At 38.6% G+C, this 27,934-nt stretch overlaps 1 protein-coding gene across 4 annotated transcripts; it reads right to left on the reverse strand.

Moving 5' to 3' along the window:
- Positions 1-889: 889 nt before the first annotated feature.
- SEC24C (SEC24 homolog C, COPII coat complex component) lies at positions 890-27,772 on the reverse strand. Of its 4 annotated transcripts, none has more exons than XM_035329803.1 (24): positions 27,551-27,772; positions 25,336-25,419; positions 22,606-22,726; positions 21,422-21,600; positions 20,612-20,821; positions 19,198-19,328; positions 17,864-17,932; positions 16,023-16,134; positions 15,293-15,420; positions 12,901-13,039; positions 11,341-11,456; positions 10,890-11,014; positions 10,440-10,631; positions 9,404-9,497; positions 8,082-8,198; positions 7,438-7,608; positions 7,000-7,096; positions 6,572-6,717; positions 5,949-6,087; positions 5,192-5,310; positions 4,778-4,957; positions 3,953-4,144; positions 3,443-3,532; positions 890-3,015 (listed from the first exon to the last, which is right to left on the reverse strand). In XM_035329803.1, exons 1-24 carry the CDS (start codon positions 27,723-27,725, stop codon positions 2,875-2,877), a joined length of 3,267 nt encoding a protein of 1,088 aa, XP_035185694.1. In that variant the 5' UTR covers positions 27,726-27,772; the 3' UTR covers positions 890-2,874. The 4 variants fall into 4 exon arrangements, with proteins under 4 accessions (XP_035185694.1, XP_035185691.1, XP_035185693.1 ...); XM_035329800.1 differs by having other exon boundaries at positions 20,612-21,064; XM_035329802.1 differs by lacking the exon at positions 25,336-25,419 and having other exon boundaries at positions 20,612-21,064.
- Positions 27,773-27,934: the final 162 nt, after the last annotated feature.

The following is a 27,934-nucleotide window of genomic DNA, read 5'->3' on the forward strand; positions in this document are numbered from 1 at the left end:
TGGTCCTAACACTGCTCAGACTTGATTCAGCATGATAGTGCAGAAAAAAGGACCCTGCGTGCCACCCCCATCAGCTCCACCACTCACTCAATCACGGGCTCAATCCCAGTAGACATTGGCTCAGCAAGGCAATCTCCATACACATCAAGAGGTGTACTACCACAAAGTTTCCTGCAAGCACAATTTACTCCAAAATTAATGTACAAGATGCACAAGGCCCATCATTATTGCAATGTATCTGTCCAGTAGTAGATTCTGAACATAATGCACATTCTGTAGAAGAGACTAATGAGAAGTATTCCATAGCAAACTAAGTAATTGGATGTTTATAGCAATGACTGTCTTGTGCTTTCATACACGCTGTTGTAAGGTTATCAATAAAGTGTACAGTATCAATGCTCTAGGCTACAGTCCAGTTGCACTGCCCGTTCAATCTGAACTTTATTTTTGCAATTAGACAAAAAAAGAAAAAAAAAAAAAAAAAAACAAGAAACAGGAGAAAAAAGAAAAAAACAGCTTCCCTATTATCTTGACTCTGAAGTAGGAACTCTATTTCTCTGAAAAATGAAGTCTGAAGAAGTCTTCAAGCTGGCATTGTCACAAGCTAATAGTAATACTTTTCCAATTAGACAAAAAAAAAAAGAACAAGGAAGTCTTTGCAAAAATGAAAGTTCAGAAGGGGCAGCAAGTTAAAAATGTTCATCTAAGCAAAGTAACACTGAAATTAAACAGCACCTTCTGTCTGTTGGCTCTTGTTGAATTTCGTAGCGCCATTCACTGTGAATAAGAAAAAAAAAGACTGAACCTGGTCAGCTAAAGATTGGATTGTAAAGGACCACTTAGCTAGGCTTCAGCCCTTCCCATTTCCTCCCTCCCGCAAAATACAGGGTTTGGAAAAATAAGCAGTGTTTATTTACTAACAATGACATAAAATACATCTTAATATATTTTTATTTCTTTACAAATTAAAAGATGCATTGGAAAAAAAACAAGTGAAGAAAACAAAAGGTTCATTTATGATCTCATTTCCACCCTCAACCCCCCCCAATATTAATATTAGAAATTAGTATTTGTGGAAGTCTGTGGTTGCTGAGCCTTATATTCCTGGGAAGTTGTTTTTCCCCCCCCCGGTTAAAAATCCTCTAGGTTTTGGGCTGGAGGCAATACATGGAGTAAAAAGTCAGCCACATTCATACAAAAATGAGGAAGGTTCTGTCATCGTGAAAGTTTTTCCATTACAATTTTCCTATTCCCCTTTCTCTGTAGTGATGGGAGGGAAGACAAACTAGCAGCATTAGAAGAAAAATGGATTTATATACATGCTACAGTATAAGGAACTAAAACCACAGTCAAATATTTTTCTGATCTAAACAAGGACTTTCCTTTGAGATGTCAAGCCCAGGTCGTATCTCCTTCAATCCACCCACATTTTTTCCTCAAACTTTTAGTACTACTGGTGGCTCAAACTCCTGGGTATTTTAGGAACACTTGTTAAGTGTTCAAGCTAAAATATACAAGCCCCCTTTCAAAAGTGAATAATCAAAGCCCTTAGGATTCTGAATTTGATTTATACTTGCTCCCTTTTCATTGGAGTCTTCTCATTCACCCTTGCAGAATGGAGTGGCAGAGTGGCCAAAATGGATGGACTAATCTGAGGTATTTTAGTCTAACAAACAGGCTTATAAAAAGGTTTTGTGCAAGCTGATCGCTAGGCTGAATGGGGGAGGGCATAAACACCCAGTGATGAAAGCCTTCACTACGACCCCAATCCTTTCCAGTAACTGAAATCAGGTACTTGCAATATTTAATACAGTGCAGACTAAATCTGTTTTTATATCCCCTTCCTTGTAATACAGGGTCGAAAGCAGTCTCAAATTTGCATCAGTAAAACTCAACTTCCTGCTTGTTTGCTATGATTCAGAAGAGTGTGGTTGAAAATGGCCACTTCCTTTTCATCCAGTTCCCACACATCACCTTGTTTAAAAGTATTTTCTGCTTAACCTTAAGAGGCTTTTGTTCCCACCACCATCTGGATAGACAGGTAAGCTCTGCAGAAGAAGAGAGGCCATGGAACATGGATCAAGTAGGACATCACGGAGCTGTGCAATGAAAGGAGTCACCACTCACACCAACAGGAAGCTCTGACTCTACCCCTATGCTGTTCAGAAGCTAGTTATTGTTGTTCACTGAACTATTAATTCCTCCAGTACAGATCTGCACAGCAACTTATAGTACAGGGAAGATTGTGGAAAGAAATTTGCCCTCCTGCCTCCTGGCTTACCACTTATTTCTTTTTTCAAGGATTTCTGGTTCAGACAGCCACATGATACATTTGTGCTCTGCAATGTCACGTTTCCCTCTAAAAAGAGAAAGAGGCAAAATGTTTGGCTGCTTTAGCTACCATCACCTGTCCTCCCAACCTGCACATCCTCTTCACACGTAGAGCATGCACACGCGCCCATACAAACACACAGCAACTACCAGAAATTTTGAAGAGTTATCGCTTTTTCACCCAATGTTGAATCATGTACAGTGAACTGAAAAAACTACATTCATTACAACAGGATTAGCGAGCATGGGGGGGGGGGGGGGGGTGAACTCCTGCCAAGCACAGGAAACAATTTAGATACAAGTAAAAGACCTGGTATCAAAGGCCTTTTTGTTTGTTTGTTTTTTAGCCCTCACCAGGAAAAAAAATTATCTCTCATATGGGACTGGGAGAGGTTGAAAGGATTTCTGCTTATGCAATGTGTATTAAAAATTATGGAATTGTACAGATTTCTACGTTGTCCTTTTTGAGGGCGCTGGGCCTTCTGATCAGGTCATTAGTGGAGGCTGAAATGTCACTGCTGAGTTCCAGCACCACTCCCTCCTCTAGCTCAGTAGCTGCCGAATCTCCTTGTGCATGTGACACAGGAAGTCCACGTATGAAGCTCCCCCAGTCAGGCTCTTATCCTCCACCAAAAAGTGTTTGAAGAGCATTTCCAGCTTATCTTCTTGCTTCACAATTATTAACTACAAACAAAAGCAATAGTGGACAGTTAGCAGAAGTAATGTTCCAGAGGAAAGAAAAAGAGAAAAAAGCTAAATAGCTAAAAAAAATCCAACAAAGATAACCAGAACCACTGCATATATTGCTTATGTGCTTTCACTTCTATAATTAAGTTGAATTAAGTCTCAGTCATATTTAGAAGGAAAATACCACATGGTATGTGGTTTGTGCAGTAGTATATTAAGTCTGAAATAATTCTAGTTTTAGAACTATGTTAAACACTGAACTCCAAAACTAATACCTGAAGTTTTTTCAGATGCTTGAAAACTTATGTTTGAATCACAGTTTTAAGAGTAAGCTCAGCATTAGCCTTTACATGGATAAGGCTGGTATCACCTTCTCTAGTAAAAGAGAAGGGGACTTAGAGTTATGAATGAGGGACATTTTTACCTTCATGTAGCGGGATCTTTGCACCTGAAGCATATCAACAATAGATCGTACTTTCTTTGAAAAGGGATTCTCCAAGACAGGCAGGGTATTCTGAAATGAAAGACATTCAATTCCCATTAGACAAAGAAGTAGAGTGCAATTTAAAAAATCTCAGCAGTTCATCATACTATATAACGTTACAAATATATTTACCACCACTAGCCTAAAATTTCTTTGACCTCAGCTAATTAAAAGAAAACACAGCATCAGAAATGAAGGTCAATTCTCAGTCCCAGTTATGTATCACCTGTTCTCCTTACTGTCAGTGGAAATGTGGCTTGTCAAATAAAGCCAGCCAAAACCATGTCAACATGCCCAGACGAGGGATTTCTCCAGTAGTTTCACATATCTGCGCTTCTCATTGTTAGTAATAAGAAAGTATCTTTAAATTTTTCCCAACTTTCTTTCTCGTTGTTTTAACTCTTGAGTGATTATCATAGACAGCATCTCCCACACTGCCACACAGCTCACCAAAGTGCTGCTAATCTGACTGAAGGATGACACTCCAAAGAGGTTCTGGATCAGGCCTTGCTGCACGTTCACTCCCACCCACACAAAGATGTTCAGCCCATTCTCCAGCAGGTATATGTCACCCTTGGAGAGACGTTCCTCTGAGTTGCGGATTGCTGCTGGTAAGGAGTCACTGTCAACATCTGCTTTGGTCTGTTTTAGAGTGAAGTAAAAAAATCAAGGTTATGAAATAAGAACATATTAAGTTCTGAAAAATTCTGCCACTAAGACCCCAGTGGTTTACTGATTTCTAGGACTCGTAATACTGCAATAGCTCAGATTCAAGTATTGGTTTGCTTAGCTTAGCTTTCTTACTGAACATGACACAGAAGCAGATTAGAAACTCTTGGTTAACGAAAGAGAACAGAAGATTGCTGTGAAAGTATTCTGTAGTTCCAATATTGCTTCCTGGAGCAGTAATTGGTATTTGTTGTTATTCCAGCAACTATGTTACTGCAAAGTGAGAATAGTAGGTGGATTTTCCCTGCAACAATTAAAGTTACTACATAACATCACAAGATGGCTTAGGATTTTTGAAAGACTACCAAAGAATCAAAACATTCTTGTCACTGGTCACATGCTCACAGCTCAGAGAAGATCTCAGCGAATTCACAAGAGGCAGTAATGTACCTATCACTGAATAGAATTAAATGAAGTATCCCAACAGATGGCAGATCCCAAATACTTCTCAAATTACTTTCCATTGATAAAATACAAATACCAGCCCTTAAGATAAGTCAAGACAACAGCAAGTCTCCAGTGTTAAGAAGAACCTGAATTACTCACCAGGGGCAAAAGCCTGGGGTAAAAGAAAACATTTGTTTCCGCAACATCCATGGATGTGACTAACTGGCGAATGTAAGCACGATCATCTGTTGTGACCTCCGGACCAGGCTGAAGGACATCACTCTTCAACACACAATTCAAGTACACAGGAAGCAGCTTCATGCATTCAGGGAGGATCAGCTACAAGTCACAAGCAGACAGAAGTTGGCCAGCTCTCTTGCTGAATAAGTTTATGCTTGACACAATAAGGCTTACATGAGCCAACAGTGTGGTTCATATGTGAGAAGTGAAAACCTACAGTCTAATTATAATGTGGACCTGCAAAAATAGTGCAAAAAACTTTTCTCTGGAAGAAGCTCACAGTCCCCTTTAATACCTGAGCCCCTGATTCAGATTTAAAGCATTAGTGTTTACCTGGCCAGCAGAAGATGGACTAGCACAGTTCTTTCGATAGCAAGCTAGGATCTGGGCACACTGGTTAATCAATGCATCTCGGACAGTCTTTACTGGGCTGTTCAGAACTCCACGATATGCTGCACAAGAAAGAGAGGAAAGAAATGGACAGCTATCAAGAGATTGCTCATGAACAGTAAAAAAAACACTACTTCCACAAAACAAATTTAAGTTGTTGTTTTTTTTTATTATTTTTTTATAGTAATGAAAGAGATGAATTCCTACTGAAACTCTGAAGAAGCTCATTTATCCCCCTCTTATTACATATATTTCTACTCTCCATCTCTCATATGCTTTAAAACACACTTAGAATCATAGGTACAAATAAGGTTAAGTAGAGTACAATACATACAAGTATTATATTTAACCTATATTCATGAACGGAGGCCGCCGTTTCCAATCCTGGAGGAAAAATTGGGAAGTCAAAAGAACTAATTAAACCAGTCCAAAAATAAATCTGAGTTCAGACAGCTTTCAATACAAAGCTCTTAAAAAATATATATAGATAAGATTTTGTAGGATGGATAAGCCTACATCCTCTATCTGTACCTCTTGCCCTAAACAAGACTATAGGAAAGAGCACAAAGCTGTGAGAAGTGACTGAAACATCAGAATTGCCACCTGACACTTGATGCAAAAAGACTAAACAGGTGTCACTGAATGACAACAGGCATTTTAACACAGAGGTTATGTTTCTTGTTACCATATTTAGCCTTACCATATTTAGCCAAGTAATTGATGAGTGTGTCTGTCTCACAGTTTCGATAGAGGTCAGCAAGCTGTGTGCAGCAGTTTAGCGAGAGGTTGTGAATGCGGAGTCTTCGCTGTCCAGCACAGCTTGTATATAGCAGAGCACACTGCAAAACACAAAAATGCCAAGATATAGGAAGGTGAGGTCCTGCTATAGTAAGAAAGGCAGGGTTTCTATATACTTCATTAAAAAATCAGGATTCAGATGTCTGGACAAGAAAATTACGTAGAGGACTTGCACAGTAAGTTAAAAGAATATGCTAAGAATGAGTCAATGAAAGATAAGAGGCAGCAAATGTTAGCAGTCTGTATCATGGTAAGTTGTCTTTGAAAACAGATTGTGGATTGAAGCTTTCTCGGTCACCCTGAGACCATGTATTCTGAAAGGTTAGGGATATAGTAAATGACAAAGAATGCACAGTTCCTTGAGTGTCTAATAATTCAGCTTTAGAGCAATAATCATGCTCTTCTGCAACTGGCACACTCCTGCAGTTTGGCTTTGGTTCTTTTTTTGACACATTTTTCTTGACAGTTTTCATTTGTTAACTGCCTTCCTTCTCCTATGAAAGCCTTCACCCTCCCCTGCCTCACCTGAAGGAGTGCACCACTGTCTTCACTCAGTTTGTCATCATGCTTGAATTCCACTGTGATGGTTTTATCACAGTCCAAACCTGCCATCTCTACGTCAGTTGTGTTGCTCATATAAAAAGCTCCAAAAAAGTCAGTTGCTCGAATGCCTACAAAAGAAGCATATGTGATAAATGAGCTGCACTTTTCAATAGAATAACAAGACAGCCTTTAGAGCCCTGAAAATCCTGTCACTAGGGACACTAATTATCTTGACAGATTTCAACAGCAATCTTTGTTCAGTCTTGACAAAGTGCTTAAAAGTTCAAAGTTTTAAGAGAGCTTTTTGCATAGCTTCGTCTCAGAAGTTTCAAATTAGGGGAGAAATCTGTTACTTCCCATGTGATATACTTAAAATACTGAATTTATTAAGACTTCATGCTAACACCCACCTGTGCTTGTGCGTACTCTCATCACAGCATCAAATCCCACTTCTTTCTGGACATCTCTTCTCAAGTCATTCAGGAACCTACCCTGGTCTGTCTCCAGCTAAAACACAATCAATAACTCAAAGTTTCACCATTAATCAGAGCTGCTCCATAAATCACAATTAAAAACAAAGACATCACCTGCAGTTTTACTCTAAAAATCAGCTTAATTCCCATACTAATATCATGTCATGCTAAAAGTTAACAGCATAGCTTGTTGTTCTTGTTCAGAGAGATTGTGTAAAGACAAAGCTAACAAAATCATTTTGGTGAAAAACTTAAGTAGCATTTTTATCTCTAAAGAAGTACTTGTTTGCTATGATTTACACAACAAAAAAGAACTGGTAACTGAAGAGTAACTGTCACTCAAATCCAATACCAGTGACTCAATGGAGCTCTTACCTGGAAATATGCATACTTATAAATGGAGCCTCCTGTCTGGTAAGTTACTATGCCTAGCGTTGCCACATCCAAATACTGGTTTGGAAATAGGAACAGATCCACACAGCAGCCCTGGGCCACACAGTCCTTAGCCAAGTTGTTGTAGAAGCTTGTCTGAGGTTGAAACAAAGTCTAAGAAAGGAAGTCAGAGATGAGATCAAAAATTTGTGCTAAGACAAGGAAAGCGAGAGGCAGATTATAATCACAGGAAAAAAACATATTTAACGCTTCAAGTCTCTATTCTGTGAAATTCAGATTATATGACATTCTTCCTGACCCTGCCTTTGAAAATGACTGTAATGTCATAAAGTATACTACACATCTTGCATTAATTCTAAATTCTGCATGTTTACTTTAACACATCATCTATAGTACTTTATCCTGTGTAAGAATATAGATCTACTTCTTCTTATACCAGAGCTATCCTTATGATGTCAACTCTACACAGCTGTGCCTGAGAACAGCCAACGAAGTGTAATGTTAAAAGATATTAGCTGTGATGGTTACACTGCATGCTACCCTTCTCACTCTTTCAATGATACTTCAGAGCTATTTTATTCCATGCAGAGCATAATGTAGAAATGAATCATAAGCATTGTTATTACCTTCTCCTTATCTGTGTTGATCAGTTTCTTATCGTCCCTGTTCTTTAACTTCCCTGGGGCCTCTGCAATGGGCAGAGAGGTGTGGAAAATGAAGAGCTTGCCAGCACACTCAGCTGCCTACAGAAGTGGGGGGGGGTGTGAAATTGCTCAAGTTAGAAACATTCAATAAAAACCTTCAGGCCAAAATGTGATTCAAGAACACACATCCAAGCATCTTTATTACTTCATTTTTTATGTCAAGAAGGTACTACACACGGGCTCAGTAATCACTCAGCTACATGAATAGTACCCATCACAGGGAGCACAGTTTGATGATCTGTTACAGAAAAGCAAGTTTCAGTTCTACTGGACCTGTGCTAGTTCCATGGCATGGAGAAAAGGTCTGGCTTCAACGAGACAAAGAGCAGTAAATTCTCTAAAAGCAGGACTCAGCTACAAAAAGCTTTGCACAAGTGAGTTAGATTGCTTTCTTCTCTGGTTTACAGCTACTGAATTTGTGGGAATAAGGCAAGTCACAGAAATGGAAAAGTATGTCATAATCTGACTTTCAAAAGATCATCAATTAAATCAATAGTCTATGTAAACTCCAGCCAATGTTTAGTAGGTTATTTTCTCCGATACATACAGTAAGCCATCAATTAGCAGTTTGAATTGCTTCTTGACTGAAGTAGTTACCAAACCTGAGTTTAGGGGAGACTTCTAAGGACTTATATGACAGACAAATGAAGTTATAAGAACAGATCTGTGTGGAATCATACAGGATATTTGATCAATACATACAAGTCTGAGTTAGATCACAGATGCAATTACCTGAAGAACTGGAATGGAAGAACTTTTGGTAAATTCTACTGGTATGGAATAAAATTTTACACATGGGTATGGACAACTTCAACAGATTGTATTCTCTCCTTTCATTTAAATTTATACCAGAGCTTTCAGCACAGGATGAGAAAGACACCATGTTACAGAACTCCTTCTAAACGACATATGAAGGAGTTCAACACCCGCTTTTAACACTGGAAGGTCTTTTCTGTAGGTTCTGGAAACTGTTCAAAGCAAAAACGCTGCAAGGTCACCAAGATTAAGCCTCATTTCTTGTACTCTGAGCAAAAATGCTTTAAAAAATTATGTAGAGAAGAGATAGCCAGCTACAAAGAACTGGAAATACCTGCACTTTAACGGGCCAAGTACTCCCTACACATAGCACATCTACCACAAGGAGACTTACTAAAAGCTTTAGAACTCTTACTAGAGAATAATGGAACATGAACTTCAGAGTACTCAGTAGACTGAAAATTTGCTATGACAATGAATTTACCAACCTTCAGTGCTTCCAGTCCTGCTTGAATCACAGGTCCAAAAACAGTTTCTGTTTCTCTAGTGTCTGCAAACATCTCTGGAATCTGGTCCAGCAAACTAGCAAAGAAAAAGGAGAAATTCAGGAAGATTCTATATAAGTGGTAAAGCCACAGTTTTAGTTTAATTAGTTGTTGACCTATGAGACTGCGGTGGTTTAAACACAAGTCCCTAGCACATCTATGTTTTCTGAAGGTATGTTTTTTTTTTTTTTTTTTTTTTAAACACACTATTTGCCATCCCATTTCTTACATGTGAAAAAACTCATACTTCAATAGCTGTTCGTGCTCTTTTAATATATTCCAAGCATATTGCTAGGTAAACTCTTAGGGAAGATTAGCAACATTTCGCCTCTGTTTGCCAAACATCCTGTGCGCTATTCAAAGATTAATAGACTTAATTCACAGCTCTTACTAGCTCTTGTTAATGCACTACAGAACAGGCAGGTAATTTTCATTAACAACATGAACTGTGTCTAGTCGTCTAGTTCCCAAGACCTACTTACCTACACACCATAGTTTAATTGCAATTTAAGTATAAATAGATTGCCAAAATTTTGTTAATTTCCTTCCTTTTAGATTTTACCTTCTCTATCCTGCTCATTCAATTTTTTCCATTGAACCAAAATCAGACACCATTGTTGCCTTAGTTTATAATTTACCTGGGCATGTCTTAAAGATAATGATTCAGTATGCCTACAACTTTTACTCTCCACCATTTTATTTTTTTTCCTCCCCTAGAAAGAGGCTTCTGCACTAAATCCCATTACATATAGCCCCTGCCAAGTTGGTCTGGAAGCCAAATAAACCCTCACACTCCATGAATTTTCCCATCCTCCTTTGTCAGTTTCATCTCAAAGAGTATAACAAAACACTAATACATAGAGTGACTTCTAGGCACATAACACAACAAATAAGCAATGAACAAGACACTTTTAAATGAAACATTTCAGTCCACCCAACAAAATGTTTACTCTACACAACATAATTCAGTTCTTGTTACCTGACAATAACTGCCCTGGACTCGTTCACATTCACCAGGAAGCCATCAAGGAGTGGCACAAACATGTCTGCCACATCTGAGACAACCATCATTTGTGGCTGCGCCAATGAGCTCTTCACGTTATAGAAGTGTAATACCTTGTTGTAAGTGACAAAGCCTACTCGAATGGCTGATTCTTCCATGTTTCCTTCTCTGTAAGAGACATACTTCTAAGTAGATGGCAAAATCATTACACAGAATCCAACACAATAAAGGGTAAAGGAGAAAATGAAAGGAAGGAAAAATCTTTCAGCTAGAAAGGTACTCAGATGTCCTGCTTGATCTCTTCGCAAACAAAACCTTGACAGCATTATCTTTTTTATTATTTTTTTTAACCCTTGGCTTTTTTTTAAATGGAAAAAGTGAGTTTCCCCCGTTTTGACTGGCTACAATAGCACACGTTGTACATACCTGGGCAGGTAATCTAGGAGTGACTTTAATTCTTCACATATTAGCCTTACTAAGCCACTCTTCACAGCATTGTAAGACACATCAATCATGAAAATGAAAGCAGGTGGACTAGGAAATTTGTTATTCTGTGGAAGAGGGGAAAGAAGTCACATTAAGGCCACGTAATGCAATCCACAACAGCTCTATAACATGGACAAACAAATGCTGGTCAAAACTCTAACAGTACTCATGTACTTTTCACTAATGAGAAGTGACTGTTTTTTCAGATTACTATCACATTCCTGCCCATCTAACAGAAATGTAAGTGCACTGTGCTTGAAATGGAGCACTGCTATGTACCCTGACAAATTTTGCTATCTCTCAACAAACAGCAGATTACCTTTTTTTTCCCCATAAAATGTTTGTTTTTTATTTAAAAGCAAAACATAGTAATAAACACATAGTACTGTACCTTGCAGTAGTCAACTGTTGCCAGAAACTCATAGGACCCCAATGATAACTCAGGTCGATCATAGAAGTCTACTCGCTTTCCCGTGTGATCCAAATGCTGGAAGTAGTGAGGTGGCACTGGAGAAGGAAAAAACATGAAGTTCAGTGACAAACCATGATAAGCATTGTCACAGATGGTTCAAATAAAACTCCTGGAAATATAGCTAGCTAGACCTCTGTGCTACCATGCAAGTATTACGAGAAATATTGATACAATTAAGAGTATGATTAAAACCAAGAAATACAAATTAATTGCTTCCAATTTGCCTTATGCACCAGTTGTCACATTACAGTCACTATTGTATTTTTCTTGAATCTCTTACATTCTGATTTTGCATTTCATTATCAGAAAGATCACTGCAACATGCACTTTGAGTTTTCTGACTGATTTAGTCCAAAGGAGAAACGTAAGTCTTGTAAAAGTAGTAACAAATGACTTGCAATACAATTTGCGACAAGCTGTAGGCTAAGATCGTTCGGACATACCAAAAAACTGAGCCCCTCCTTTTATTATGAGTTATTCAAACCAATCAAAGTTTCAACAGTTCAGAAGAACACCGTGATACCATTAACACTGTATATGTAAGCAGATATCACTCTCTACTCTTTAAGTACACATCCAGTACAAGCTAATTACTTGATTTCTTTTTCACAGAAAACATGAATTGCTCTGAAGCATTAGGTACAACCACATTAGATTTTCACAACATCTCTTATCATCCCTCCCTTTTCTACACCTGCTCAGTTGTTGAAGGTACAGCCATTCATACAGCTGCTGAGTTAATGTTCAGGGAACGCATGCAGACTGAAAAAAAAATAATCAAGAAGTTTTCAGTTTTTTAGAACTGACCACGTCTAGCCCTGGTCAGCTTCCTATTTTGGTTTGCCATGGACCTATATAAACAGTTGTACAGCATAACTGAGGTGAAAAGATCAAACAGTCCATTAAAAGCCATCAGTGCTACCAAATGAAACTCTCAAAACCAAGTTTCTTGTACCCCACATTTCCAGTGTACATACAAACCAGATCTACAGACATCACGTTATAAGCAGCATACAATGACTTCTGCTTAAGAGGGAGCATGTTTTGTATTGATTTAGAAGAGCAGTGAAGATAAATGGGCATATATTGAATACTCCTATTCAACTGTAGCAATCTCATCTCTAAGCAGTGTCCAAACAGGCTTTGTGAGCAAGAAAAAAATCCTAACTCATGCTACTAACCAGATATTCATCTCAATAACAAACAATTTCTCAGAACACTATACATCATGCAACAAGTACCTCACATTAAAACATTTGGTATAATAAAACTACAAAACATAAGCACCTGCCTAATTTGAACGTCATTTAATAACTGAGCAGTGAACACGTTTTAATCATTTTTTTTCCATCAGTAAACACATTACAGCATAGTATATATTATATATGACCATAACATGATTGAGATTCATTTCTTCGCATCTTTTTTTGAAGATCACTACAGTAGCGCCTATAGGCTGGTTTTCAGAAGAAGCCTTACCCTCAGTGACACAGCTGCAGAAACAGCACTGGAACCTCCTTCCACCCTCAATAAACTGCATAAAAGGGCACATGTAGGCCTTGCACCTATTACATCGGACAGGACCAGATTCTCCATGATCTACTAAATAAGGAAGGGTCTGTGGAAACAGGAAAAAAACAAATAAGGTCACATGATGATGAGAAAAAAATGACCACATATACTGCAAAGCTTAAAACTATTTCCTTGTAAATTGTATAAATTGTATAGGATTTAGCATTTTTGGCAGCTGTGGAAGAGAGTGCAGGGGAAGCTTGAACAAGTATTTTACAAATATTTTTTCAGCTCAAGCTCTTAACACAGCAGTTCCTTTGTGGGCTGCAGTCATTAATGGGCTAGCCCACTTGGACACAAACAAGTACTTGGGCATGGTGCTGCACCACCTTATACAGTAGCCTGCTTGGGGAGCATGAGCTCTAGCAGGAAAGCCATGCTGCACCGCACAGATGGATCCCAAGTGAACACTGGAGATTGAAGCCATGCAAACAATGGCTGTGATAACATCATGGGAGTGAACACAATTTCCACCTCACCCCAGGTTGATTTTTTTTAAAAGCAACTCTTTACCTCCAATGTTTTTCCCTTGTAAAAAAAACATTTTTTTTGACAAAATATAAGCCAGTCACTGCATTCCACAAATTCAAGAATTTAAAGCATCCAGATAATCTTAAAAACTTAAAATGGTTAAAACTTATTTTGAAGTCCTCCATGAAATACAACATATCCATATGTTTTGCTTGTCTTGACACCACTGTGTAATTTTAAAGGACTTGCTATCATGTAGTGATACCATTTTTCAACTATTACTGGCAATATAGTCTTTTTGCAGCCAAACCAGAGTAAGATGCTCGGCAACTTCTTCAGCTTTTCAAGCTCAGAATGAGCAAAAGCACTTCAAAAATATTAAGACAGAGCTTTTGCAAGCTACAAGCTACATTCATAGTTCAAGGCACCTTTCAGTAACTAAGAATCTAGTTCAAGATGTTTAATTACTTTTAAACTATGACATTTAAGGTGTCCAATTTTAATTCTTCCAGGCACCGTAAGACTCTGATCATTTTAAAGAAAAAATATATTCCTTGAGCGTAAGTTGAACAAATGCCCTTGATGCTTTTTTCTTCTTCATGCTGCAAATGTATCAAATTTCTCACTCACCCCCACTAGTCATTTATTGACAATACAATGGCTTTGCTGCCAGTGTGTCTCAGTTCCTACCCACTAGGCTGAACTCCTCCAAGGAAACGAAATTTCAAGTTTTATGACTGCTAGGCAATATTAGTATTAAGTTTCCACACAATAAGCCTCTCCCCCCTCACTCCCCTGCCAAAACAAGCAGTACTATACATAACTTGCTACTTACCACTTAGTACCAGAAGGCACACAGGTACTTCTTACTAAAACCCCCAAGTTTTGCTTTCTGAACTGTGTATTAACATAGAGCAAAGGCCCTGTATCTTGCAACCAGATGCTGAATTTTCATAGGTTCTAGATTTATCCAGATGTTGCATTTTCACCAGTCCTATTTATCCTCTTACAACTGATACGTTAAACATTAGCTCTATTTACAGCCCTATTACTCTCAACAGCTGAGCCTACATCTATCACAAGGGCTCCTCCACAGGGAGTTTGCCCTTGCCATAAAGAACTTTCCAATGCCAGAAGCTCACTAATCTCCAGGACAATTTTCCAATCCTAGACATGTTTTTTTCTGGATATCACAAGGGTTTGTTCAAAGCATAAACACACCATGAGAGCTAATAGCTAGTTTGTGAAACTTGTCTCAAAATGTGCCCCCAGGTTTCTCAAGTAAGATCACAAATTCAAGTGCAGTTCAGCAGAGCCTGGAACTCAGTCTCACACTCAGTTAACTCAGCTATCCCACACAGTGCTGTGCATGGACACATTAGGCAGCTTAACCAGCACTGCTTGATACATTCTCAGCCAATTCCACAACTTGATATCCTAGAAAACACTTGATATCAGTCATTTGTTACCATTTCAATACTGCAGACCAAGAAAAAAATTGAGATCAACTCAAAGTACACAAATTTATTAGCATCCTAGTATTTTGGTCATTTGGTCAGAATGATGCTTAACAGTTACTGCGAAAAAGAAAGCTGAGATTCACATAGCAATCAAAATATCAAATGTTTTGAACACAACGTTCTTCTGCCTTACAGATCTCTACCACATACTTGTGAGAGAACCAACATTTACTTAGGCTTTGTTATTTAAACATGCCTACTGTTGAAAATTAAACAAGGTTATCTGTAAAATACCAACATCTAAGAGCATTCTCCTGATGAGTTCAGATTGCATACAGTGCGTGTCTGACTTCACATACAGTTCTCACCTCATCTGGGGGTAGGGTAGCCAGCGGTTTTATGACAGCAGCTAGAGGAACTTGGGACTGTTTGGCCATATCTGATGTACATGGAATATTGTACGATGTACATCTTATATAGCGGGGGCTTGCGTTACCTGGAGAACAAAGGAAAAAATGCCGACAAGTTTCAGTAAATTTTATATTAAGAACAGAAATCAAGACAGCTTCAGTTTTGCTGCTGAGTCACAGAATAAGAATGTATCTAAAAAAAAAAAAGACAGAAAACTTAATTCCCAACCAAAAGCCTCTTTACAACCAACCATGCATAATAGAAGCCCTTAACTCAAAACAAGTGAATTTGACTCCATATCAACTTAACCTCTAAAGTATTCTTGTTCCACTCTTTTTGCCAACTAAATCATACTATGGGCAAAGATCTCAACTCAGACATTTCTAATGTTTGATTTTGTAAGTCTGGCTGAAGAGTGAAGCACTTGATTACAGAATTGATTCTGAAGTTTTAAGGGAGCTTAAAATCTCCAAATAAAGTCACAGGAAATAACAAGATTGAATTCTTTCTCTATAAAATCCATGAACCAAATGACATTCCATTCATAGTTAAAGAAGACACTGTTTCCAGTCCAATTCAAACGATATTATTTGTAAATTCCAGTTCTGACCTGAATGATTGAAGACAATTCTGCCACTTTTTTAGGCTTGTGTTCATTGTTTGAATTCGTTGTTTAAAATATTTTACCTTGATCCTTGACCAAGAAATTGGTAGTAACAAGCGGTGGGACCTGTCCTCTTACTCCAGTGACAAATGGTTCTGATCCACGGTTACTTCTGTCATCTTCAATCACTTGAATCTATGATCGAAGAAAACATCACATTAATCTTTAGAGGCCTGGTTTCAAAGTACTATAAAATACAGAACTTGCACCTGTAAGACAGTGAAAAGGGAACCTGAGGCAAACATCACTAGCTCTAAAAATAAGAAGTCTAGGGCAAGCAGGTTTGGTCAAGCAGTCACCTCTCAGTTGGATTTCAATTATTACTGAACGACTAACAATAAAATACAAATGGTATTCTCCCCAGGTATTGAGTAGTAGCATACTTTGTGTTTTAAGGCCTAATCTGAACTCATAACAAGTAAACTTAGGTCAAGAAAGGATTTTTTTGCTAGTCTTTCTGTTTACTAGTCCTAGCCAAATTAAAATCAGAAGCTTCTTTAAGCCTCAGGGTGAAGTTCTATGCATGACCTGGCTTTTCCTTTCTGTTGTGCTCCCAGTGCTTTCATAGCATGCATTTATTTTCATCTACTGCAGCTCTGACCTAAGGACACACTTGCCAGCTCAACTGTAAATGTTTATTGCACTAGAGTGCTCAAGAATTTCTGATGTGAATTCTGGGGATGCAGAAAGTGAAGTTTCACTAGAGCTGAAAATGATTCAAGCTTAAACTTCACAAAAGCAGAAAACAGCCAAAAAATTGTAAATTTCTTGCAATTTCAATTTCTTCATTAATGCAAATGTACTTAAGAAAACAAATGCATCAGTTTTACCTGACTAAAATATCCATAAGAACAGAAGACTGTTCTTACATGTTTTTAACTACCTTTACCATCCCAGTGCTTGAATCTAAGCATTAAAGCAAGCAGCTGTTTTGCCACCAAACACACATACCTTTACTTAGAGTCAAATTGCAAAATGCGGAATTTTGCACAACCCAACTTCTACCCTCTCACTATGGCTTCCAAGAAGCCAACAAAAACACCACCCATAGCATCAGACAGGGACTTCTAGGATAAATCTAGTTGTATCTCAAGAGCCTACAGACTGACTGACATTTGTGACTTCACTGCTTGTTGCTGTTGTATGACCAAATTTGGTTAAACAAGGAAGAATTGATACAAGAGTCATTGCTTTTTTTTTTTTTTTTTTTTTCCCTTCCAATGCACAAGGTAGCTGCTTTTTCTTTAGGTAGAGTTCTCTAGACATAACCATTCTATTTTCAAAATCAAAATGTAATGGCTATGTATGAGCACAGATAATGAAAGAATGTTTATGGCTCCCCAGACCTCATATTAGTCAACTAAGAGATTTATAGGAATTAACATCCAAATAAAAATAGCTTATCCTCGGTTTTAGAGTTTCAAACCACTAGCCCAGTACCGGTATCAACAAGAACTGTAACCAAATTCTGCTTAGAACTGGTAGAAGACATGGCTACAAAGGCTCATGCTGTGTGTATGTTAACATGGGATGTGCTATATGGACAATTATACTGTTGGCTTACTCTGAAAATGCCAGTTGGAATCTGACTGAGATATTTTAAGTATCAGAAAAGGGGAGACATTCTTCATGATCTGTTTCTGCAACAGTCTGCTTTCTATTGCCTCACCAGTCATCACAGAAGAGAAGATTTTAAACAACTTCTTGTGGTGTTATGCTACTCATTTTGATAAGGCAAACAGAAGACAGCAAGGAAAGGATAAAGGATTAATGACGGAGGGTTAGTGAGGTGCAGGTCAGATATCAGGCATGCACAGATAGTCACCAACACACAGACTACAATTGACATAGATACATCACTTACTGGACTAGGAATTGCATCTGGGTCTATTCTGTGCCTGGGTTTCTGCTGGGGTGGCAGCTCATTAAGTTGCTTTATTATTATTATTTTTTTTTAATAAAGAGTGCCACAAAAAAAGGAAAGAAAAAAGAGAAGAGAAGACAATAATAAAACAAAGAGAAACAGTGTTACTTCTCTCTACCCAAACTTGTAGCACTGGCATTAGGTATTTGGATATTGGTTCATGCAACAAGAAACACCAGCTTATGCAGCATACACCAAACCTAAATCGGTCTTGAGTTTGTATCGGGCCTGGGCACCAATTTGCTAACAGATGTAGTGGCTCATGTGCTCATTTCGGTTAGAAATTGGAGATTTATGTTTTAAGAACATGCTGAAATGAAGGTAACTGATAAAAGCCATTTGAGATTTCATTTAGTAGGAGAGAAAAGAAGCAGACAAGTAATTACAAGTTTTTATATTCCATGTAAAAAAATTTGCAGCCACCAAGCGTTGCATACACCTGGAGTCTAAACAGCTCACTATTTCTGAATAGCAATAATTTTTGAATAGCAACAGTCAAGATCTCAGCTGTAACTCAAGATTATTTTTTTTTTTTCAGTTTTTATGTAAACTGATTGTAAGCACTGTCCTGGAAATGTTTCCTGTTATCAAATGATTGTAGCCTTCTGAGACAACAGAACAGCATCAGGAGCAGTGGAAAGAACAGCACAGCAGACTAGGGGCAACAATGCTCCCAGGCTTAGTATTCCTCATCATTGTCAGCCATCACACATCATTGCTCCTCTTTTCTCAGAGACTCCATTCCAAAAGAGAATTATTTGAGAAGTTGCCCATATTTGACTCAAGTTGTGTCCTGACTTAAGGACCCAAAGAAAGCCAACCAGCTCTTTGACAGATTAGAGGAAAAAGGAAAGGAAAAGCACTACAACCATCTCCTATGAACCATACTTTAAACCTGGAACATAAAGTTCATAGCTTGCCACCTCAAAACCAGCAATTAGTTCACCTTGGGAAGTAGGTAAGCAGGAATTTAGAAATGGTCAAGCAAGTATAATCAAAGCCCCCCAGGATTTCCAAAATGTAAACCATAACATGGTACAGAAGACCACATGAGAAATTAGAGCAGTGATTTGCATATGCAATGCCTTTCTTTAGTCTTCGGGGCTTATTCATAACAAATGACTGAAGCTTGGATATACTAAAGAAAAGCAAGCAGGAAAATATACTGTTGTTCTTTGGAAGAAGAAAGCCGCTTTCAGATCTGGACTTTGTCAGTTCTGTTTAATATAAAGACACGACGGGAGAGTTCACACTGAAGAACAAAGTAGGCTTACAGGGCTAGGAATGGAATCTGGATCCAAGCGTTTTGGTGGAGGTGGTGGTCCAGGCTGACTTCCATAATTTGGTGTTCCTGGATAAGCTCCTCCATAGTTTGGTTGGGGGCCCCTCACCTGTCCAAAGGAACCTTACAGGAAAGAGACAATGGAATCAAACAATAGCTAGCATTAGGCAATTCCTCATCAAGCACCTCCCATTTGTCCTATCATCATAAAAAAAAAAAAAACAAGCAAGAAGTTACAACAGGAAACTACTCGCTTTTCAGTCAATTAGGTTTAAACACATTAATCAATGTTTCAACTCAGTACATCTCTATCAATGATCCAATAAACCGACAGTCTTCCTTAAAACCAGACTTAAAGAAACCTGTGTTTTAAGACTAACGTAACTAGTTTTAGAATATATGATTAAAACATGCATCAAGATCACGTACTATGAATATTCAGGTTGAGCTGCAGAACTACCTAATAGAAAGTGCACACAGTACAGCCAAATAGCCAGCGGATGACCCATAATGCCTCAAACTCAAGTTATGCAAGGATTTATCTCAGGCAGTTTTGTACTGCCTGAAAGCACAGTAATAAGTTAGCATGTGACAACTTCTTTTGTTTTGTAACTCATGGAAGTAATTTCACATCACTTTACACAATTCCAGTCAATTACAGAATAACATCGTAATGCACGTAATGAGTGTTTTTACAGTTCATAGCAATTTGTACAGATGTTTAAACAAGTAATTTACCTGGCCACTTGTGCAAGGCTGCATGTGGGGGACAGGATTCTCAGTCCTGACACTTGCACCTGATTACTTTATCCTAGCTATCTGCAAACTTTATTGATTAAAAATCAGCCAAAACTGTTTTATAATCCAGAAAGTTCAAGTGGTATTACTTCGAAGCACACATGAAATGTGAAGGGTTTTACAAGGAGAAACATACAGCTTTGTGAATTAAAGAAGAAAAAATTGCAACTCCTTTTCAATGTATAACACTCCTCTCATACAGTATATATTCATACCCAGTGACCATATTGTTAAAAACTGTAATAATGATTTTCAGGATTTCAAATCCCTACTTTTGAAAGACAAGGTTGCAGACATCAAATTTAAGTTTGTATTACAATTTGACCGCAATTTTTTGTACTTCTATGGCACTAGGCATTGAACACTTTTTTGGCCAAGTAAGCTAGGCTTCTTTTAATTACATTAACCTGATTAAAACCTGCATGACAAATAGCTTAGAACGATAAATCCTACTCTTTGTCTTAGACTCGTCCTTCACACCAGGGAAACAGGAGGAAGCTCTGAAGTGCAGCCAGAAGCCTGCAAGTTACAAACTTGAAAGCTGTTTCTCAGTTTGCAGCACACAGAGAATACACCTAACTTGCAATTCCTACACTAGAAATACTCACCGTTCTGCTGCATTTGGTAACCTGGCTGAGGAGGATGAGTGGGAGGAGGTGGTCCATGGAGGCCACTCATGGGAGGCCCCGGGTGAGGCCCTGACAGAGTTGATGGAGGTGGTGGTGGTGAGGATACATGATTAGGCTGTGATGTTGGTGGTCCAGCAGCTGTCTGCCCAGGCAGCGGTGGGCCTGGCATGGTAGGTGGTCTTGGGGCACCTGTGGTAGGAGGATAAGAGGAAGGTCCAATCCCTGTAGAAGATGGAGGTGGAGCAAAACCAGGGACTTGAGTAGGCAGGCGCTGAGTTGATACTGGTTGACCAGAAAAGGGAGGCTGTGCCAAAGGAAGACCCTGAGACACACTGGGAGGAGGGGGTCCTTGGCTCGCAGTGTAAGGTGTGTAGAGACCAGATCCTGTTGCACTAAAGCTCCCTGAGACTGGGGGAACCGATGTTGGGGGACCTTTTAAGAAGAAAAGAGGACGTTACTATCATTTTTTCTATCCTCAAAACGTTTAATTCCAAATAGATCACAGAAGACTCAAAACCCCTTCACTCTAGAGCATCTCAACTGGTGTATATATATACATATATATAAAAATATATATCATTTTCTCATCTTCACATTGACATTTCAGTACTAACAGAGACAAGCTCTAAGTGATCATACTCTTAAATTCAAGCAGCTAAGGGATCCAAAACTTGACAGTTCCTTCAATGCCTTCTTTCCCCCCTCTGCCCCGTCCCCTACCTAAAAGGGTAAGCTGCTTATTTTCTACAACCAGAACACATTTCAGGATTCAGGGACAAGAAACCTTACCATAGCCCAGTCCAGCTGGGGGAGGAGCAGAGGTTGAAGTACTGCCAATTGTCATCCCTGCCATGTGATTGCTGAGTTGCTGTACACTGGCTGGAGGAGGACCGTATTGCTGGAACATAGATGTCTGGCTGACAGGCACGGGTGCTGAGCCTGGCAGAAACGGCTGAGAAGCAGGCAGCCTGAGAGGGGAGATGAGAATCTTCACTGGGTCCTCCATTATGCAAGCAGTTACAATTCCCCATGCCTTTATAAGGTGTTCTACCATATAAACACCAGCTATATGTCAGTAATATACGTGAACTGAAAACTAAGCATTGTGGCTACGTTTCTGAAAAGTAATTACGTATCCTACACAGGTCCAAACCCCTTTCATCATAAAAATCTGATGCTTCTTAAAAACACAAATTTTACGTTTAAAATATTTTTTGTTAATTCCATTTTAGTTATTAAAATAAATCAGAAATACTGCAACGGAGTCTACAGGGTAAGAAACAATATTGCCTGTGCTGGTATCTAAGAAGGCTCCGATGTTCAAAGGATTTGGACTCTCCAGCTTAACCAGAAAGCAGCAAAAACCAACCGCCTTCACCGCAACTAGTAATCAGTATAAAGCAGTAGGGTAGGACTGCTGCCCCTTTCACCCCATGGGTAATGGCAATATCTTTCTAGAGAAGATGCCAAGAACTTAAGATGGAGACAAGTCAGGGATCCACAACAGGAAAAAAAAAAAAAAAAAAAAAAAAACAGAACCAATACTAAGGAATTACTCAGTATTAACAGGTAGCAACATGCTCCAGAAAGACTAGTTTACACTGCCAGGCAATCAAATACAGCTACTGTGTGGATGCAGTCATTTCCAAACGAGACAGATCATGGGAATCAGGAAATTCCTTATGGGAAAACAACTACCACAAAAAAAAAAAGTCTTTGGAAGAGAAGTGGTTTTGATCAACCAGTCACTGACCCATATCCTTCCATAAGCATTTTATCTAAAGAGATTCCTATTTTCTAACAAATACCCTTCCTTACAGTAAAATGTTGATTCAAAACAATAAGAAAAAAAAAGGCAATGCCCACCACAGCAAAAACAATGCAATTCCTTTGTTTTATATCCTAAAAGGTCTAGACATAGCCTAGGTCTACCAAGGTAGGCCCTTACTACAGCTTTCGTTTCTTGTGTGTACCTCTGCATTGGTGCAGTTGAAGCTGGAATCCCATTCTGCACGTCTCCTTGTCCAAATGGACTGTATCCCAGGTGGCCGGAAGAAAGAGATGTTCCAGAGGTTGAAGGGGCTCTTACTGAACCTGCAGACATAAAGAAAAAATCACAAATTATTCACAGAAACAAGGGCTTCAAACAGCTACCATGAAAAATCAAAGGAGGAAAGAAGCACAAAAGGAGTTTAGTGAAGGCCAAATTGATATATCAATACTCCTCTAGCGGCAGATCATTTATACAACCATATTAGTAGCAAAACTGAAAACAAGTATTTTTAGACATTGTCACCAGTCACACCCCCACACAGATCAAGTACAAAATATGCACCATGGAGAGTTCTTGAAAAAAAGAACTTCATCTTTTGACGAAGAACCAACCGTGTTCTTGTCAGAAAGATATTAGGTTCCTCCCCCTCCAAGTCCAATTATTTTTTATCCAGAGTATGAAGAGTATTTAAATGGTACCTGATGTTCATTACAGGTCAGTTTTCTCTACTTGAAGGGTAAGCATGTCATGCAAATAGATTCAATTTTGAAAGACTGAATTCTACCAGCTGCTTTTTTACACAACATAGCAGGGGCCACCACAGGGGGCCAGTCCCAGCCTTTTAAGGTTGGAGGGTAACAGGAATACTTTCTCATTTTTCAAAGTGAACTGGTTCCATCACAGACCAAACCTATTTGCTTCAGAATTAAGTCTTGTCACTTCCTAGACCACACAATGCTGGATAAAAATGCCAACAGATTGCTGGATAAATCAGAATGCTGGATAAAACAGAATGCTGGATAAAAATGCCAACAAAAAAAAAAAATATATATAAACTTCTATTTTAATAATATTACATTAAAAACGCTGTTAAATAGAACAGCCATGTGACCACGCTGGCTAACCACAATGGAACATATTTCATATACAGGGTACAGGTTCAACACAGATGACTCCAACACCTTAAACTGTGAGAAGACCAGAGCAACACATAGACACTGCTGTGTCTTCCGACAGCGACAATGTGACAAGTTCAGAAGGGACTCCAAAGCCTTCTTGTGAGTAACTGTTACTAAATAGAAAACATAGGAGAGAAGCCACTTCTCAATTCTATAGCATAATTTACTCACCAAAGCATGAGGTTTCACCTCACATTTTTATCTTATCTGTTACATGTATGTTTTAGGAAGCTTGTGGGAGTAAACTCGAGGAGTTAAATAGACCTTTTATGAATGACTAGTAACTTTTGATTTTTTTTTTCCCCTTTGGTTTTAAGTTTTACTAAACCTCCTCCTGCTCTTCTTTTTGAGACTCAGAACTCAATTTCCAGATAAATTTATTATTTTTATATACCTTCATCTCATTAGACATTTTCTTTATAGCACCTATTATAGCACCTCTGTCTTATTACTCCTCTGGGTCAAGCATTTCCTGACCCCTAGCCATTTTTAGGTCATCACTTTCTGTGGTATTTCTGTTTCTGAATGTATTTTGTGATATTTTTCATGTTAGTTTGATATAACTTTCATTTGTTTGGGAATATTTCCTTTGACGGTACATGTAAACTGTTTGGCATTGTCATCTTTTGCCTTTGAAAGCATACACTTTTTTCCTTTTTTTTTTTTTACATTAAGTTTACATATTTTTTCAGCTTTAATGTGCATACAATTTGACGAATGCATGTTTAATTCAGAAAAAGCTTCAAAAGTCTTCCTTTTCTAGTCCTTGTCACAAACATACTTCTCTAACCATTAGCACAGACTACTCAAATAAGCACTGGAAAAAAAAAATCACTTAAAAGGGTATGAATATCTAGTGGTTTATCATCTTAAGGTTCACCGCTCTTGAAGAATCTTGAAGTTCCTCTTCAATATCTTTGATATACTGTCCTTACTCATCACAGACCTCAAAACAGAGGCAGATGACAGCATAATGGTAAATGCCTGTGATTTTACTCAAAGCCCTGAGACTATATGTATGGACTTGGCCCAGTTCTGCCTTCCTATTCTTCTATACAAATAGGCTCTGCTGGAAATAGCTCTTCCAAAATGCCACTAGTTAGAAAGAAGGAAAAAAAAAATGATTTCTTGCAATGTTTCTAATTGTTGCATCTTCATTGCTACCTCTGCAAAAACATTACCTTCTTCAACCCACAGCTTTTGAATCATAATTATTCCTAGCTTCTATGCTGTATCTAAAACAAGTGATAACTTTTTTCCCCTTGAATTTAAACCTAAACTATAAAGATCCCACGACTTTTAAGACCAAATTCCCCATAGCTGGGGAGATTCTTCATTTCTGCATTAGAATGTTTTTATTTCAGATCTCCCATTTTAGTTCTTTCCCAAGCAGGACACAACATTTTTTTTAAACGAAGGCTTCTTGACAAAACCTGCAAGGACCAATTCAGGTTTTGAAATCAACCTTTAGAAAACAGTCACAAGTCAGTTTTTATCTATGAATCTGCAGGCCTAAGGGATTTCTACTACAATTATTTCTTCATATCCTATTCGTGTTTCTGGAGTGCTGCCTATAAGTAGAGTTGGAAGTGTCCCATCCACCTCTTCCTGAATAATCAGGTACCCACACCTTTGAGATAAACATCCATGTTGAAAGGAAACTTGGCACAGAAGATGGTTAAGAAAGCCACCCCTTCCCCACAGTAGGAGTGGCACACCACAAACACTCCCACAGAAAGGACACCATTTACCTATGAAATTAGGTGCAAGAGAAGTGTCAGAGTTGAGAGAAACAGGAGAGCCCTTCGAAGGGAACCCCAAGGAAGGAAAATAACCTGGAAAGACAGAATACACCAGTAAATCAAGCCAGAGAGAAAGCACCAAGAGGCAGTGTTTCCAATGCTGAGGACAGTCTGTTGTGCAGAAAGTATCAGGTACATAAAATCCACATCACATATACTATTTACTCCATACTCTATACTCCTCACTGTTCTACCACATACACTGCCAACACAGTTTATATATTAACATGAACACAAGTGTAAGAACTATCATAAACTGACTCCATGTCTGATAATCCAGCAGCAACCTAATTGTCACTGATATTCAGACAACCGTATTTGCACTTTCAACTGTACAGTCTCATCAAAAGCAGAACTGATAGACTGAATGAAAAATTTGTGGTTCTTTCAACATTCTCATAACAGGAAGCTGCTGTTCTCAGCTAGCAGCTCAGTACTCCTCTTCTGATCCTGAGCAACACTGGCATCACTGGCACAACATTTCCATGTTTCCATCAGTTAGAGGCAGGGTTTGTCATGTGACTCAGATGTGAAGACTCCCTGAGGATGGCACCTGCTGCCCACACTTCTCCATTCAGTCCCTCCAAGCACTTTTTACTGTTTTTTTTTTTTTCTCCCTCAAATACACCCTTAAGACAAATACTTTGAGATCACAAAGTAGCATTAGCGGTTCTCCTTCTACCTCTCAGTGTTCTCTGAATTCCTGTCACACTACCACTTCTGAAATGAATTCTCTCCCCTCTACATTAGGTAGTTACAACCAATCTTGCTGCAAAGACCTACAATTAACATAACACTATAAAGATGGGAGTAGAAACTGTCACTATCAGTCACCTGTCTGCTCTTTTTGTTAATGCTTTGTTTGTTTGCCTCTCGTTTCTAGCTGGATCTCATAATCAGCAGCTAACAAAAGGTCAACTTCTGATTGTTGTGTTAGTGCTCTGAATTTTACATTCCTTCATTCTAAAGACAAGAATCCTGAATTTACAAGAGCAGGTATGTAATGTGCAACCTGACAATTGAGATTTGAGAGTGCAACTTCTCCCCATTCCTTCCACGGGGCAGGAAACACTACTTGGTCATTATCTACACTGAGTGGCCAAACAGCGTGCTCAAAGCCTGCGTCTTTCCAGGAAGCAGGATTTCTTTCCTCTGCCCAGCTCTGATTTTCATCACTTTTATAGGAATTTAAACCCTCTTCGAAACTAGTTCGAAAACCATAGATTAAGAGTGCTGTTGGAAGAGATTCACTGGGAGAAAGGAAAGAATACAATTAAAGAAGAGGAAGATGGAGGAAAACTGAATAAGCCTAGTCTTTAAGCATACCACGCGCTCTTCTTGCTAACTCCAACCAAAAAAAAAAAAACCCATAGTAACCACTTAGCTCCCCTTGAAGTCCCTTTCGTAGTACACAAATTTTAGTCTCCCATTTGAGTTAGTTTCACTTTAGTAGGCACTTTGGTTGTTCTGTCCTTCTCACTGACACAGAGACCATTAGCATACTCCTCCTTTCCTTAGAAATTCAGTGCAAAAATCAAGTATTTTCTCCTTTTCATTTCTGATGTTAAGTCACTGTTCATCTCTCAGTACAATTTGGGTATTCAAACCCAAAAAATCTAAACAAGTGACACGATCCTGCAGAACCAAGAAAGTTCTGGAACACAACAGCACGCCCACATATCTAGAAGCTTTCTATTGGTTTTAAAGATACAACAGAAACTAGCTCCAAACATGCTTTCTATCTGGAGCCATACATCTTAATCCTTCAAGATAGAGCACTAATCCTTCTACACAGTAATGTAACAAGGACTCTATTATAAATCTGTAACAGTCATCAACCACTGCCCCTCAACATGACCTCTTCAGGAATACTGTTCTATTCAAGAGCTTCAGTACCATGGGGCAAGGACATACAGAAAAAAGCTAGGCCATGTTTCTCAACACGTTAATTTTATGAGTTATTAGGAAAAGAATAAGCCCTACTTAGACAAGTGACAGATCAATAACCTGAGCATGAACAGAAAGAACATGATTTTTAACATCCTGCAAGCTACATTCAGATGGTAATTGCTACCATAAAAGCTAACAATAGGAAGTATGAAGAAAAAAAAATCCACACAACAATTCACAGGTTATCAATCATTAAGTTTCGACTGAGAAGTACCTTGTGGAGGGACTGGCTGTTGGTATCCTGGCATCGGACCATTATAAGCTCCATATTGCGAGTGAGGAACCCCTGGCAATGGCTGTCCTCCGTAGGCAGGCTGCTGGTATCCCTGATATCCAGGCTGAGGTTGCCCGTAAGGAGGCCCTGTGTGAGTTTGCTGGTTTACACTCATTGTATTCACATCCCCAAACTAATCTCACCTGTAAAAAGGGGGGGAAAAATGGCTTTTAGCAGACATAAAACCGAACTGACCAACTTCTCTACTGTTTTCACAGAAATGAGAGATCCTGAGACACTAGTCACGTTAAAATGTTAACAGTAATTTACTCTTGCACAGCAGTTTTTCAAGTAAGATAAATGCTTTACAAGAGCCAGAGAACA

This window comes from Oxyura jamaicensis, chromosome 6 (genome assembly GCF_011077185.1).
Source record: "Oxyura jamaicensis isolate SHBP4307 breed ruddy duck chromosome 6, BPBGC_Ojam_1.0, whole genome shotgun sequence".
NCBI classification, from domain to species: domain Eukaryota; kingdom Metazoa; phylum Chordata; class Aves; order Anseriformes; family Anatidae; genus Oxyura; species Oxyura jamaicensis.

Coding starts and splice junctions, on each gene's coding strand:
- SEC24C (XM_035329800.1), bottom strand. CDS start 27,725: ATGAGTGTAAACCAGCAAACTCACACAGGGCCTCCTTACGGGCAACCT. Junction 21,065..21,421: donor CCCAGCTGGACTGGGCTATG/GTAAGGTTTCTT, acceptor TCTTCTTAAAAG/GTCCCCCAACATCGGTTCCC. Junction 3,533..3,952: donor GTCAGATTAGCAGCACTTTG/GTGAGCTGTGTG, acceptor CTTTCATTTCAG/AATACCCTGCCTGTCTTGGA.